The 15,272-nt window shown below is 46.0% G+C and overlaps 1 protein-coding gene across 5 annotated transcripts in view; it reads left to right on the top strand.

The window, feature by feature from the left end:
• The window catches only part of Ncoa2 (nuclear receptor coactivator 2), a 261,526-nt gene that overhangs the window by 241,026 nt on the left and 5,228 nt on the right, over positions 1-15,272 (top strand). For all 5 annotated transcript variants that reach the window (XM_059252728.1, XM_059252730.1, XM_059252729.1 and 2 more), the window contains 7 exons: positions 815-980; positions 4,332-4,610; positions 5,227-5,304; positions 6,510-6,744; positions 8,880-9,057; positions 9,750-9,948; positions 11,489-11,578. In XM_059252728.1, the coding sequence (XP_059108711.1) occupies positions 815-980; positions 4,332-4,610; positions 5,227-5,304; positions 6,510-6,744; positions 8,880-9,057; positions 9,750-9,948; positions 11,489-11,578 (1,225 nt within the window). The remainder of the gene's footprint in view (positions 1-814; positions 981-4,331; positions 4,611-5,226; positions 5,305-6,509; positions 6,745-8,879; positions 9,058-9,749; positions 9,949-11,488; positions 11,579-15,272) is intronic.

Raw genomic sequence — 15,272 nt, 5'->3', positions numbered from 1 at the left:
TGATGTCCTGGGTTGTTTCCCAGTATCACACACAGTGAAAAGTAAGTTAGCTTACCTGTAAACTTCTGTTTTCTCCCCAGGACTCTATAGTACAAAATAGAATTTGATAAAGTAGAAGTATCATTCCCTCTCCTAGGTTCACAGTGACTCAGAGCTACTTGAATTCACTCAGTAATTTAATTATAATTTTTATATACCATAGAAATGGCAGTTTAGTGTCCAGATGCTATTCTTGAGTTTCAATAAATGCTTGCAAATTCTGCTTCTACATAAATACGAAGTTTCCTAGTAGCTCAGGCAAGTTCACTCAAGCCCAGATTTAATTCAAGTGAGTGAGTGTAGCTTTTATGCTGATAAGTTGCTGTCCTCTCCTATGTGGTCATCGTCGTAGCCTCCTGTAAAAAATGACTGTAACACAAAGCACTGCTTAGTACCAAAAGCTCCAGAATATGTCATCCTGTCAGTGCGAAGTAGGTTTGCACTTGAGGCCACTGTAGGTTTGTGGAAGAAGGTAGGCAGGTGGGTCCTGAACATGGAGCTCCCAGTAGCTCTTAGGGTAGTGCCTAATCTGGGACTTCCTGCAGATGTGGGTACCCGGCTAAGCTAAATCCCTACTTTGCCAGCTATAAAGTGAGAGGGCTTGAGTTTATACCTGGCCTCTGTCGGCACTAAATAAAGTAGATTTGCAGGTGCATATTCTCCAAAGTCTGTCTTTTGTTCAGTGTTTGGCTGGTGTACGAGTTCATTGCAGAGACCCTGGACGTCAGCTGGCATTGCCGTCAGCCCACGGTGACTGACGTTTGTCTCTTTGCAGGCAGCCCTTCGGCAGCTCCCCTGATGACCTGCTGTGTCCACATCCTGCAGCAGAGTCTCCAAGTGATGAGGGCGCTCTTCTAGACCAGCTGTATCTGGCCTTGCGGAACTTCGATGGCCTCGAGGAGATTGATAGAGCGCTGGGGATCCCAGAACTGGTCAGCCAGGTAGGCCAGAGCACACTGCAGGGGCCACGTGTTCTACAGGCAGGAGATGTCTGTAGGCAGGCCTCCCCCACCCTGCTCCTGCCCCTCCACTACTCTCACATAAACTGTTGACAAGACGCGAACACCTGGGAATGACATAATGAATCAGAGCAGAAAGGCAGAAGCTAAAGGCCCACTGGCCTCTTGTCCTTTTGCTGATGAGCAGATGAAGAAAAGAGGTCAAACCACAGGGCACTGTCCTGGTGGCCCCTGCCCCTAGAGTGGGAGACGGTAGAAGCAGAGGTCTCAGTCCCGCTTGCCTGTGCACAGGTCTGCTTCACACATCGGGAGCAGAAGTCAGCCTAAACTCTTGGGCCCTTAGGTGGGTGTCGCCCAGAACAATTTTAAGAATATTTAAACAAATATGAATATTTAAAATGTCCATCACCTCGGTGAGTCTAGTTAACTCTCTTCTTCTGGTTAGTTAATTGAAGAACAAACAGACTGGTAACTGGGTTTCTTTGACTTGAGAGTACCTGGGAGGGAGGCTACGTAAACACCCAGTGTCTCTCCTAAGGCAGCGCCTGAGCTGCCCTGTGCTGCTTTCGTGTGAAGCAGCTCCCAGTTTGCTGCAGGAAGAGGGACCTGCAAAAGCCCTCACAGCCTTCGTTCCACATCGCCCATCTTTCTGTCACAAGTCGCTCCCAAGGCCAGGCTCCTCGGACTCCAGCCTGTCGCTGCGTCTGTGAGGAAGGTGACATGAGCAGTTGAAGACTTTCTCTCAAACATTAAAAATGGTCTTGTCATAATCCCCACAGTTGAGCAGACATGTAGGAGTTGAGGCTTGTCCATTCATACTGAAAACAGCACAATGGAAAGAAATGACTAGAGGTTACACGATACACCCTGAGTGGAGCCGGAAAGGAAGTGGCGTGACTGCTTCCTGTGGAACTGCTCGCCTGTGCCTTAGCATCAGCTAGACCTTCGCTTCTCTGAGTTTATGTATCCAAGTGACATTTTTAAATGTCCTTGGAGTTTCTGAGTGACCTGTAACACTTTGGCAGGTTTTCAAGGGATTTTTATTTTCAGAGATTATCTCAACTATAGCCCAGCCTAGCCTTAGATTTATGGCAGTTTACCTGTCTTGGCCTCCAAAAAATTGTAATACTTTTTTAAAAATTGAGACCAGTGTCATGTCATCGCCCTAGTGTTACTCCCCTTTTTCAGCCTGTATTGTTTCTAACATCTCCTCAGTCACGTTAACTGAGTTGCTGAAGGCCTGTTTAGGTAGAATGGGGGAGATGTGGCGTGTGTGTAGCCAGAATCGCATACAGCATTTAAAAGTGGAAAGGACTGGCTGGGGAGACAGCACAGTCAATAAAGCGCTCATTTCCCAAGTATCTCCAGAGCCCAAGAACAAATACCAGGTGTAGTGTACACACTTGTCATCCCAGCAGGGGTTAAGGTGTGGGGAGGACAGGAAGGTCCAGGGCCAAACCACCAGCCAATCTGGTGTAATCCATGAGTTCTAAGGGAATGAAAGACCCTGCCTCAAAAATTAAAAAGCTGAATATAGAAATGATCTAATTAGATTTTTCTATTAAAAATGAGCAAATATAAAGTTCTGAGATATTTCAACAGTGAACGGCCTCCCTGCTGGTAATCCATGCAGGCTTTTTAAAGTGTTGTGTGGGGAGGGGTAGTATGCCATAGCTGTCACGTGACCACAGGTAGTGTTTATCTGCTCCCGGATGACTTGGAATGACTGAGGCAAGGCTGGAAGACACTGAACTGAAGGAGGCTTGAGATTTTTATTGCTGATGGGGTCTTGCCCTTCTAAAGACCATCAGATTTGTAGCCATGGCTTCTAGAAGGAGAGAGGTTGGCCAGGTATATCTTCCCATGGACACTCGGGCTGCACCGGTTTGAGACATTCTCCCTGAGAAAGCTGCAGATTTCCTATGTGTGGAAACAGGAGAATGAGCCAGAAGCTTGTATATACAGTTCAGTGGCAGAAACGAGGAGAGACCTGGCCTCAGAAACAGGGTGAACCACAAAGAGAAGAGAACCATCCTGAGAAGTCCTCTGTGGTACCTGTGTGCGTTTTCTCTCTCCCTCTGTCATACACACACACACACACACACACACACACACACACACACACACACACACACAGAGTTTTGAAAACTGCAGAGCTAATACAAGGTGCAGCTGGAATTTATGCAGCTCTCTCTGTAAAGGGCATCTCAACTGGGCATAGTTGCGCACACCTTTGATCCCAGTACTCACTGAGACAGGCTCTCTAGTGAGTTTCAGGACAGCCGGGGCTATATAATGAAACCCTGGGTTGGGTTGGGGGGTGGGGGATATCTCTCAGACAGTCAAATTAACCAGATACATAATAACCAGTCTTACAGACATGTCTGTCAGATATCAATCAAGGCACGGGGAGGATGTGCTGAATATCTTTACACCTTCCTTTCCTTCTGTAGGTCTTTGGTGGGGGAAGTAGCTATTTAAAAAACAAATGACAAGAATATTGAATATGTCTAGCACGTAGTAAGTGAATGGTGGCAAAGTGTGGGCGTGTAAGAAAGTCTGCCAACCATAGAAAACAGCTAAGTAAACAGTAGGCAGTGTAAGCTAGGCGCGGTGGCACTGACCTGTTATCCTAGAGCTTAGGAAGTAGAGGCCAGGGGCTCATGGTTGAAACCCAGCACGGGCTGCATAGCAAGTTAGAGGCCAACTTGAGCTATATGAGACCCTCTATCAAAGGCTCCCACCCCCAAAACATAGTGGGCAGTAGTGTATCACCCCACTGAGGATCTCAAGTCCCACATCACAGTGTGGACCACTAACTACCATGTCTTCACCAGGAAGACTTCCTGAAGTCGGCTTCGTGTCCCCACATCTGTTTTGTTATCTGCAGAATAAGGACAGTGGAGGCTAGTTCCCCAACACTGCTAATTCTGGCTAAGGCAATCACTGGATTAAAATGACTGATAGAGGTTTGTGCATTCAGTCAAAAGAGCTAACACTTGCAGATGTCTGCTTATTGAAGCCCATGCCAGGTTCTGACTGGGGAAAGAGAGCACTACATAATCACAGCCCCTTTCTCCCGCCCCTCCCCTTGGAGGAAGTGCTGTGGGGAGGTGGCCTTGACCCTTCTTCTTCCCCTGTGTAAATGGATCTATTAAGCAAAGAGGTATTGTGTGAAAGGAGAAGTAGAGTCAACCTAAAAACACCTTGAATAATTGGTACAGCATTTGTAAAGCATCAGCTAGAAGAGGGAGAGAGAGCTGCCGCCTCGGATTCAGTACGATGATGTTTTTAGTGGCTTTATCCATGTGCTGCTTTGGGGCTTCTTTTCAGAGCCAGGCTGTGGATCCGGAACAGTTCTCAAGTCAAGAGTCCAACATGATGCTGGAGCAGAAGGCCCCTGTTTTCCCACAGCAGTATGCATCTCAGGCACAGATGGCCCAGGGTAGCTATAATCCCATGCAAGATCCAAATTTTCACACCATGGGTCAGCGGCCTAATTACACCACACTCCGTATGCAGCCCCGACCAGGCCTCAGGCCCACAGGCCTCGTGCAGAACCAGCCAAACCAACTGAGACTTCAACTTCAGCATCGCCTGCAAGCACAGCAGGTTAGTTTTCCATGGGACCTTCAGTCTGGGGCCACAGGAAGATTAATAGGGGTTGGTGTAGCAGTGAAGCATTAGAATTGGGCTCAGAGTCGGGCGGTGGTGGAGCACACCTCTAATCCCAGCACTTGAGAGGCAGAGACAGGCAGATCTCTGAGTTTGAGACCAGCCTGGTTCTCAGAGCGAGTTCCAAGGCAGGCTCCAAAGTGACCAAAAAAAAAAAAAAAAAAAAAAAAAAAAACCTGTCTCAAACAAACAAACAAACAAACAAAATTGGACTAGGAGCACTGCTAATTGAACAAGGTGATTTGAAGTAGTATTTTCTGTTTTGTAAAATGCGTTGAGCTGGGGTTGGCTACATAAGCCTCTAATCCTAGTACTTGGCATGAGGATTTAGAATTCTAGGCCTTGAACTGGACATGGTAGCTCATGCTTTTAATTCCAGCACTTGGGAGGCAGAGGCAGGTAGATCTCTGAGTTCGAGGTCAGCCAGGGCTACAGAGAGAGACCCTGTCTCAAAAAATACAGAATTCTAGGTCAGCCTGGGCTACATAGAAAGACCCTGTCTCAACTCACTGTCCTCCCAAAAAAGTATTGATTCCTATTTGTTTGTATTTAGAATCGCCAGCCACTTATGAATCAAATCAGCAATGTTTCAAATGTGAACTTGACTCTGAGGCCTGGAGTACCAACGCAGGTGAGGAGCCAGTAGCTGTCTGTGTCTCCATGTCTCCTCCCGCCCTCCTTCCTCCCACCCTCCTTCCTCCCGCCCTCCTTCCTCCTGCCCTCTTTCCTCCCGTCTGCACCCTCAGGCCTGTCAGCCGACGCCATGCTTTGGTTCTCTGTACCATCTTTATCGCAGGCTCAGTTGACTCTTGTTGTACACAGGAGTTATTTATGTTGCAGACAGTCCCAACCAATCCTGATCCATGTGCTGGCTGATGTTCCCAAGAACATGGCTTACGGTCCTACACGCCTTAGGTCACGACATTGTTCATAGCACATCAGTGCATAACCTTGTTTTTATGGGAGTTTCTGTTTGAAGATATTTTCCCTGAGAGTAATTTACTCGTTAACATTAAACTCACAGTCCATAGACTGTCTCAGAGCCAAACAAACCTCACCTAACACGTGTATTTTCTCCAGTAAGCACCTCTGCCCCTTACACTTGGAACACTAGACAGTGCTGCCCAGTAGAAAGCCCTATTACGTTCTATTGGACCGTGTAAGAAACCTCCATACTGTTAGGAGCTAAAGTAAGAAGGCCAAGTGTCCTTCACATGCTCCCCTTGGCTGGAAATGTGCATGCTGAGCATCTGAAATCCTTCGCTACTATACTCACGTTCAGAAATGGCCGTGATGGTTCTGTGGATGTTGATATAGGGATTATAAATAACTTTAGAATAGGCAGCCTCACAAATGGCCAGGATATGCCCTTACAGAACAGTACACAGCTTCATTATTGTTTACTTAGAGCAAGCCCAGGATCCCAGCTCTACATCCGTCTTACTTACATAACCTGGCCTCAAACAGGAGAGTACATCAGTGTACCTCAGAGTCATCTGTGACTTTATTCCCTGTGATTGGACACCCTCTTCTGGCCCTCACGAGCACCGCACACACATGCTGCGTAACACATACAAATAAACACAGAGCCCTCCTCTAGGAAGGCCTGTGCTCTTTTGAAGTCCTTTGATTGACTGTGTTCTCACAAAATGAGTTAGTTACTATCAGCGGGGTTATAGAGTCCTCGCAAAGGTTGAGCTTGGAAACTCACATGCTTGCTCACTAGTTGTTCCACTCTGGGTACTTCCTTTCATGTAATTTTATATTCCAAATGAACTTAGATGGAGCATGCCATGGGTGTCCTGTCTAACCTGTCTACCCTTGCTTTCCCTTCAGGCTCCTATTAATGCACAGATGCTGGCCCAGAGGCAGAGGGAAATCCTCAACCAGCATCTTCGGCAGAGACAAATGCATCAGCAGCAGCAGGTGCAGCAGCGAACTCTGATGATGAGAGGACAAGGGTTGAATATGACCCCAAGCATGGTGGCTCCTAGCGGCATCCCAACAGCCATGAGCAATCCCCGGATTCCCCAGGCCAACGCCCAGCAGTTTCCATTTCCTCCAAACTACGGTACTGGACACCACATTTCAGCAGTCCTTTCTCCCCGATTCCTCTCAGTCCTAGTTAGCCAGAGTAATAGGAAACCTGGAAGGACAGTTGGGGCCTGGCAGAAGTCCCCAAGTCCAGCACAGTGCCATGCGTCTCTTAGCTCTGGGCCTCCTTTTCTTTGGGTTCAGGTCTTGCTTTAAGGATGACCGAAGTTAAGTGTGTATGTATCTCTGGATGTGTGAGCGTGCATGAGTGTATCTGCTCAGGTCAGCATCTATGAATATAATACACACACACACACACACACACACACACACATATACATACACATATATATATTGCTACTTACATTTCAGTGTCTCAGACACAAAGAAATCAATAACTAGATACAAAGTGTCAGAAGATATAACTCAATTTAAATATTACAGATACTCTATAGCTTTTGAAAAATACTTTGTTACTGACAACACTTATGAAAAAAGAAAAGCTTTAATGTCAGTCTAGGAGATGAGACACCAAGGATAATGTCACAGATGTTAATATTTATGTGTGTCGTGTTCAATTAATAGTTTGATTATTTATAACTGTAAGTGCTTACATGGACATTCAATGTTCCAAATGGCTCTCCTTTACCAAACTGTCTGAGTGATCTGTAAGTAATGATAAAAGTCTTTGTGTTGCCTAAATACAGAAGTCCTATCTCTTTAAAGAGCAAAGATAGTGTAGCCCAGGCATGGTGGCGCACGCCTTTAATCTCAGAATTTGGGAGGCAGAGGCAGGCAGATCTCTGTAAGTTCAAGACCAGCCTGGTCTACAAAGTGAGTTCCAGGACAGCCAGAGCTACACAGAGAAACCCTGTCTCAAACAAAACAAAAAGAGCACAGCTAGTGTATTGTTTTTTCCTGTTGTATATAAACTGTGCTTCTGTGGCTCCTTTACGTGCTGCACAGATACTAAGCAAACGTGCTTACTCCATCCCTGAAATGCCCTTCTCACCACCTACCTTTCCCAGTGCCTCTGCTGTGTTTCCTTTCTGATGATGAGAGTTCCTTCCTTTTCCTGTGAATTCTTTTACCCTGAAACTAAATAAGAAACACACACTGATTGGTACCAGCACTCAGGTACCACAAGCCCTTTCCAAAAACAGAACAAGGCAATGTGAATGCAGTTACATATTTTCTAAAATACATTATCTCATCATGGGGTGGTGTAATTTAGTTTAATGAAAAGTTATTTATATGTTGACTTTCAGAATATAGCTGAATTTAATGAGCCTAATCTAAATTTAAACAATATAATTACAGTGATACTTATATTTTTTTAAAAATGTTGACCATTTCCGATAAAAGTGATATATACATAGTTAGTATATACATACAAACTCTTGGTTTGGAGGAGGGTTAAGGAAAGAATGTCATTTCTCTAACTCTAGCCATGATGTTTAATGTGTGTCCTGGTCCGGACCCCTGTGACGGTTGTAGAGATTTCAAGTATGGAGACTTTTTTTTTTTCCATGCACTTCTATCTCAGCTTGACTCTTTCTAAATGTCTGGAATTAACTGTATATAATCAAGTATTTGGAAATTGTAGCAGGAATCTTAAAGAGTCTTATTAATAAAATCAAATCTGAAGCCAATTATTGGGGTGAATGCTGGAAGATCAGAGAAGCATAACAAGCCACAGCCACCTCACCTTGCCAGTTCCTCAGCTGATCCTGTTTCCTCAGACTGGAAGCCTTTGAGTCCTCATCCAGAATGAATCTCAGCTGAACTGCTGCTCCAAAGCCTGAATGCTTAACCAGGCAAATGCTTCTAGTTTCTGGTCCTCACACTTAACATATCTTTCTGCTTTCTGCCATCACTCCCTGGGATTAAAGGCTCACTTCTTGGAATTAAAGACGTGTGTCACCATGCCTGGCTGTTTCCAATGTGGCCTTGAACTCATAGAAATCCAGAGGGATCTCTGCCTCTGGAATGCTAGGATTAAAGGCGTGTGCTACCACTGCCTATCTTATATTTTTAATGTAGTGGCTGTTCTCTTCTCTGACCCCAGATAAGTTTATTAGCGTGCACAATATTTTGGGGAACACAATACCACCACAGGAAATAATTTTTATTTTTATTTTATTTATCTCCTTTGGACTGTTTTGTTTTTAGGAATAAGTCAGCAGCCTGATCCTGGCTTTACAGGGGCGACGACTCCCCAGAGTCCGTTAATGTCCCCCCGGATGGCGCACACCCAGAGTCCCATGATGCAGCAGTCTCAAGCCAACCCAGCCTACCAGCCCCCCTCAGATATGAATGGATGGGCACAGGGGAGCATGGGCGGAAACAGGTAACATCACATTGCTGAGTTCGATATAAATGATCCCTCCAGGAAGCTTTCTAACAGACTAGCCGTCCCTTTCATCCATATTTTCAAAATGTATTTGTTTGAGCAAGCAATAGCAAATGAATCGCTAAATAAGTCAGTTTACTCTTTAGCAAAAATCAACAGAGCCGGGCGGTGGTGGCGCACGCCTTTAATCCCAGCACTCGGGAGGCAGAGCCAGGCGGATCTCCGTGAGTTCGAGGCCAGCCTGGGCTACCAAGTGAGTTCCAGGAGAGGCGCAAAGCTACACAGAGAAACCCTGTCTCGAAAAAACCAAAAAAAAAAAAAAAAAAAAAAAAAATCAACAGAATTTTACAGAAGCCTGACACACCACCTCTTGTTTTGGAGTTGAAAGCAATCCCTGTAAGCGGGTTCCATTACTAACTCTAGAATTCCTGTGGGAGGCAGTGGCACAGAGCCAGCTTTATCGGTGTGTATGATAAGTGCAAACAAAGCATCCAGCAGCTGAGCAAGTGGGCAGATGTATGTCCTCTCCATAACATCTGCACAGAAGAAAGCTTGACGTTTCTGTCCCAGCGTCACAGGCCGGCCTGCCCTGCGCTCATGCCATTTGGGTTCATTCGTCTAGAACAGGTGCTCCAGACTGCTAGCCTCAGTTTACCATCAGGCTCTAACACCTTTTCACTGTGTTCCAGCATGTTTTCACAACAGTCACCACCACACTTTGGACAACAAGCAAACACCAGCATGTACAATAACAACATGAACATCAATGTGTCCATGGCAACCAACACAGGTGGCTTGAGCAGCATGAACCAGATGACAGGACAGATCAGCATGACCTCAGTGACCTCCGTGCCTACGTCGGGGCTGTCCTCCATGGGTCCCGAGCAGGTCAGTGCCACAGAGAAGCAACTCGGAGTTTTCTAGTTTTAGAGTTTTGTCTGTTTATGCCCTCGAGTCCCATATCTATTTTGAAAAGTGTTTTTTCACCTTATTTTCACCTGTGCCAGTAATATTTAACAAAAAATGCTTTTTAATGGTAAACCATTGGGAAGGATTCCTGACTGCTAAAGGGTTGGGATTTTTATAGTTGTTTTATTGGTTTGGTTTTAGTTTAGTTTTGTTTTTTTCTTAATTTTCACATCATTGACATTTTTTATGATTTGGGAATTTAGGAATGGAGTGGCAAGTGCTATTAAGTTTTAGAACTAGCTTTGCCAAGTGTGGTGGTACACACCTTTAATCCCAGCACCCGGAAGGCAGAAGCAGGCAGATCTCTGAGTTGGAGGCCAGTCTGGTCTACAGAGCAAGTTCCAGGACAGCCAAGACTACACAGGGAAAACTTGTCTTAAAAAACTAGCTTTTTTGTAAAAGTAGATGGAAAGCAAGGGCCACACTACCTGCTGCCCAGTCACTCCCAGTGCCGCTTTGCTTACATGAAAGGCTACACATGGCTGTTCCTCTTAACTGCTGCAGTGCAGGCGCCATAGTTTGTTTTCAGGTCAGCTTTTACATTTTCATTTTGTGTGTCTGTGATCCCAGCACTTCAGTTCAAGGCTAACCTGGACCACATGAAACAAATCACAGAAAGGAAGGGAAGAGGGGAGAAGAGAGAAGAAATGTCAGGATGACGATGACGGTCCCACACACATGGACACTAGTGGTTTCTGAGCTGCCCTGTCAGGCATGTGTGCAGAGTACGGCATGCAGTGATACAGCAGTAGAGCACAGTCATAGGCCAGCCTACCCAGGAACAGCTTGATGCATTTAGTAACTCAGACCATTTGAAATGTGCGCATGGATTTCAATATGTTGACTATCAGAGTCAATATAATAACCCAGAAGCCACCAAGCCTTGCAATCTGAGTTGGACCCGCAGGACTCACATGCTAGAGAGGACTGACTTCTACCTCCACACACATGCCGTGGCATACATACACCCACCACACACAAAGTAAAGGTAATGAAAGGGGAAACTTTAAAGGAATATATAGATGCTAACGAGTAGTTTAATTGACCAGAGTCTGTTCACGAAAGCCAGCACTGTTTTGGGTCTTCACACATTGCTCTTGCTAATTAATAACTTGCCTGAGTAGCAAAGGTGTCAGGAGCATCTCAGGTGCTTCATAGTCACAGGGTTGAGTCACCGGTCTGATTCAAACCAGCACACACACACACACACACACACACACACACACACACACACACACACGGGGGGGGGGGGGGGGGATAAATGAAAAAGTGTAAATAAAATTTACTTTGAAGGCAAGTGGTACACTATCATACTGTCAGTGTGGTTTCAGCCTCCCCTATACTGCCCCAAAATGTGCACAGGGAAGAGCAGCTAGGCCCATGAAGTCATGTCATGGGGTCGTCTCCCCAGGGACATAGAACTAAAAAATGGAAATGTGTCATGTGTTGTCACCCTCAGGTAAATGACCCTGCTCTGAGGGGAGGCAACCTTTTTCCAAACCAACTGCCTGGAATGGACATGATCAAGCAGGAGGGAGATGCATCTCGGGTAAGCAGCTGGGCCAAGGGCGCTGCCAAGGTGACTGAATATTCTGTAGGCCCAAAAGGACATAAATGCACTGTTAAATCAGTGGATTAGAAATAGCTGTAAAGCATTTCATAATTTCATTTGGCATAGAGGGCTTTTTGCGTAAATAGTTTTTGTTTTGTTTTTGCAAGGTGGGGGTATTGTTTTTTGTTTGTCTGTTTGTTTGTTTGTTTGTTTTTCAGATAGGGTAATGTGTAGCCCAGGCTGGTCTTAAATGCACTCTATAGCTAACCTTGAACTCCTGATTCTCCTGTCTCTGCCTTTTAAGTACTATTTTAAGTACTATTATTACAGGCATGTACCATCATGCCAGTGTTTTTTGTTGTTTGTTTTGTTTAAGACTGGGTCTAAGCCAGGTGGTGGTGGTCATGCCTTTAATCCCAGCACTCGGGAGGCAGAGCCAGGCGGATCTCTGTGAGTTCGAGGCCAGCCTGGACTACCAAGTGATTTCCAGGAAAGGCGCAAAGCTACTCAGAGAAACCCTGTCTCAAAAAACCAAAAAAAAAAAAAAAGACTGGGTCTGCTAAGGATGTAGCCCTATTGGTAGAGGACTTGCCTAAAATGCATGAGTGAGGTCCTTCATGAATCCCCAGTACCATAAAAAAAATAGTCAGGAAGCTGGTGCCCACCTGCCTTCCCTCCTTTTCTCTCCCCTGACACACCACCTCACCTAAGGGATAAAAACTGTTTTGTTTTTCTGAGACAGGAGCTCACTTTGTAGCCCTGGCTGTTCTGGAACTTGGTATGTACACCATGTGGGCCTCACAGAGATCTGCCTATCTCAGCCCACTGAGTGCTGGGATCAGAAGAGTGCACTACCACACCCAGCTCTTAAAACATTTTATCCCATCAGGTAGAGATGGGAAGTAAATAAATAACCTTTCAGGCCCACCCAGGGATACCCAAAAAACAAACCAATAGCTTGATCCCAATGGAGAAAATGTAGTACTAAATGAGTGTTGAGTTTCCTTCATCCTGGATTCTGTTGCGTGAGTCATCAGGTTAGAATAAACTCAGCCCATAGTTGGTGATATGGCGTATTTATTTTCCCACTGTAGACTTTCTGGTTTTACAGCCATAATTGTGGATTTCACAGATACTGACCGTGTGTAGGAGTCCTAGAGATGTTCCTGATACGTATCCAGATAATGGGATGGTTAGGTACACAAAAACTTACTATATCTGTATTTCCAAAGCTTTGACCAGTAAGGAAGTCAAACACTGGAATAGATTCCATATTGACCATGGGTTTCATTGGGTTTACCAGTTGGGGGAGTGGGGTGCTGATGCCGCTCCTGAAGCCACAGTGTTCACAGGAAGCAAGCACACTGAGCTCAGGGTGACTTCCATGCAAAAGCGGAGGCCTGAAACCTGGGCTTCACTTCCCTGGGCACAGTAACAGCAGGTGACAAGCAGGCTCTCAGAGGACAGCCCGTTTTAACTGAAAAGTGCCGGGGAGCCTCGCTGCAGAACACACCATACCTCTGAGGACATGTGAGTGTGGCACAGTACAACTCAACCTTTCTCACCTCAGCATGTGACTGGCGGGCCTGGGCTAGCTATCATTTGAACAAGCTATCTGGATAAAGCCCTCTGCCAGCCAGGTCCTCAGAAGTACAGGGGACCCAGGCTTCAGCTTTCTCTCAGCAGTACCAAGAATTGGCTCTGCTTTGTGTCTTCTGTGGCTCCAGAAGGAGGAGGAGAAGGAAGAACTTATGTCCTATAACACAGACATGGTAGCCCATATTATGCCCTTGAAAGTTGCAGAAGCAGCCAAGCATAGTGGCACATGCAAGAGGTTTGCTACAGGACAGCCTGGTCTACATGGAGATTTCTAGACCAGGCAGGGCTACATAGTGAGACCAACCTTGTCTCAAAAAAATGAAGGAAAGGAAGGAAAAAGGACAAAGAAAATTGTGGTCCGGGTGTGGTGGTGCACACGTTTTATCCCAGCACTTGGGAGGGAGAGGCAGGTGGATCTCTGAGTTCTAAGGCTAACCTGGTCTACAAAGCAAATTCTGGGACAACCAGGACTGTTACACAGTGTAGCTCTGTCTCGAAAAAACCAAAAAGAAGAAGAAAATCATATGAGCAGCTAACAAGTAACAGTCTATTGCTCACTTATTTGACACCACACTGTCTGATGCAAGTGCTGCCTTAAGAATCTAATGACTTGCTGGCAGTGGTGGCGCACACCTTTAATCCCAGCACTCAGGAGGCAGAGGCAGACAGATCTGTGAGTTTGAGGCCAGCCTGGTCTACAGAGTGAGTTCCAGGACAGACAGGGACTACACAGTGAACTTTGTCTCAAAACAAACAAACAAAAACTTTAATGACTTGCCCAAGGTCTGGAGAGACCAGAAAGCAAGCCCAAACGAACTGACCTCTGAATGTCCATTTTTAACCTGGCCCCGCGGTCCACTCCCCAGAGCGAGCAGGGTTCTCCAGAAAGTTGTCTAAGGGTTTATTGTAATGATAGGGTGCACAGGGGCCCTGGCTGGCTGGGGCAGATTCAGTGATGGGCTGCAGCGTGTGGAAAGTCACTCACAGCCCAGGCACCGCGTCCACGTGGACAAAGGGATTATTATAGTGGGAGATAAAGAGAAAGATAGGGAGAGAGGGGGACAGAAGTAAAGAGAAGGGAGGGAGAGCAGAGGTGTGCACACCTCATGGTGGGGGAGGAAGGGAGGGCAAGAGAGAGCAAAAGGGGGAGGAGTTTTCTTCTTAAAGGGAACGTAGTCCAGGCAGGTCCCCAAGGGGTGAGTCTGAATACTAACATTCCTCTGTTTTGATTGATTATTATAAAAAGGTGAGTTACTGATAGGGGGGGCAAGTTCTCAAGACTACTTCACGCTGACAGGGGGCGAAGTGGGGAGGGGGAAGTTGGAAGTCCAGTGTCACACACACAGCAGGAGGTATAAGTGAAGAAATATAGTTAGCTATCATCATGGAGATCTAAGGCATCTGTTCCTTGAAGTTGCTAAAAATATATATATAGAGAGAGAGATTGAAAAAAATAGATTGTTATCATTGGCCTTATGAGCTGGGCTAGCCATGGAAAGAGTGATAACTGCCAGAAAGAATGGAACAGAGAAGTGCCCTGGTTGTACAGAACAGGCAAGAGTGAATGAGTGAGACATGAGAGCACATATGCCCTTCAGTGGGACATCTTGGAGAACCAGGTTCCAGTTGCTGGGCAGGTGCCCACCTGAGCCTGGAGAGGTGGTACTGGCATGAATTGAGGGATGACGTGTTCCTTAGGAGTACTGGAGCCATCACATCTGCCATTTCTCTGGAGGTGGGGGTGCATCCGTCCCAGTTGGCATCCTCGGTTGGGGGTTGGCATCCTCAGAGCTGGTGCCAGCTGGTGCAGGGGCTGGCGTATCTGGGGAGCCCCTTGGCCCAGGCAGGAGGAGGGAGACTGCAAATTTGCTGGGAAATGTGTGAGGTCAAAATGGGTTCTGGAGACTGTTAAGTTTTTATCAGATCAGATTTCTTGATACAGTAGCAGAACTTTTCCCAGAAGCCTTCAGGTATCTGTAAGACAGCTGGAATAGATTTACATCATAGCAAAAGGGTTAAAAATCCATAGAAATTTAAGGACTCTTAAGAACTGTTTGTAGTCAATGCCGTATCAGTGTATCAAAACTGCATT

Source organism: Peromyscus eremicus, unplaced genomic scaffold (assembly GCF_949786415.1).
Source record: "Peromyscus eremicus unplaced genomic scaffold, PerEre_H2_v1 PerEre#2#unplaced_144, whole genome shotgun sequence".
Taxonomy (NCBI): Eukaryota; Metazoa; Chordata; class Mammalia; order Rodentia; family Cricetidae; genus Peromyscus; species Peromyscus eremicus.
The sequence above is the reverse complement of the archived record's forward strand: the minus strand, read 5'-3'. Positions and strand labels throughout refer to the sequence as shown.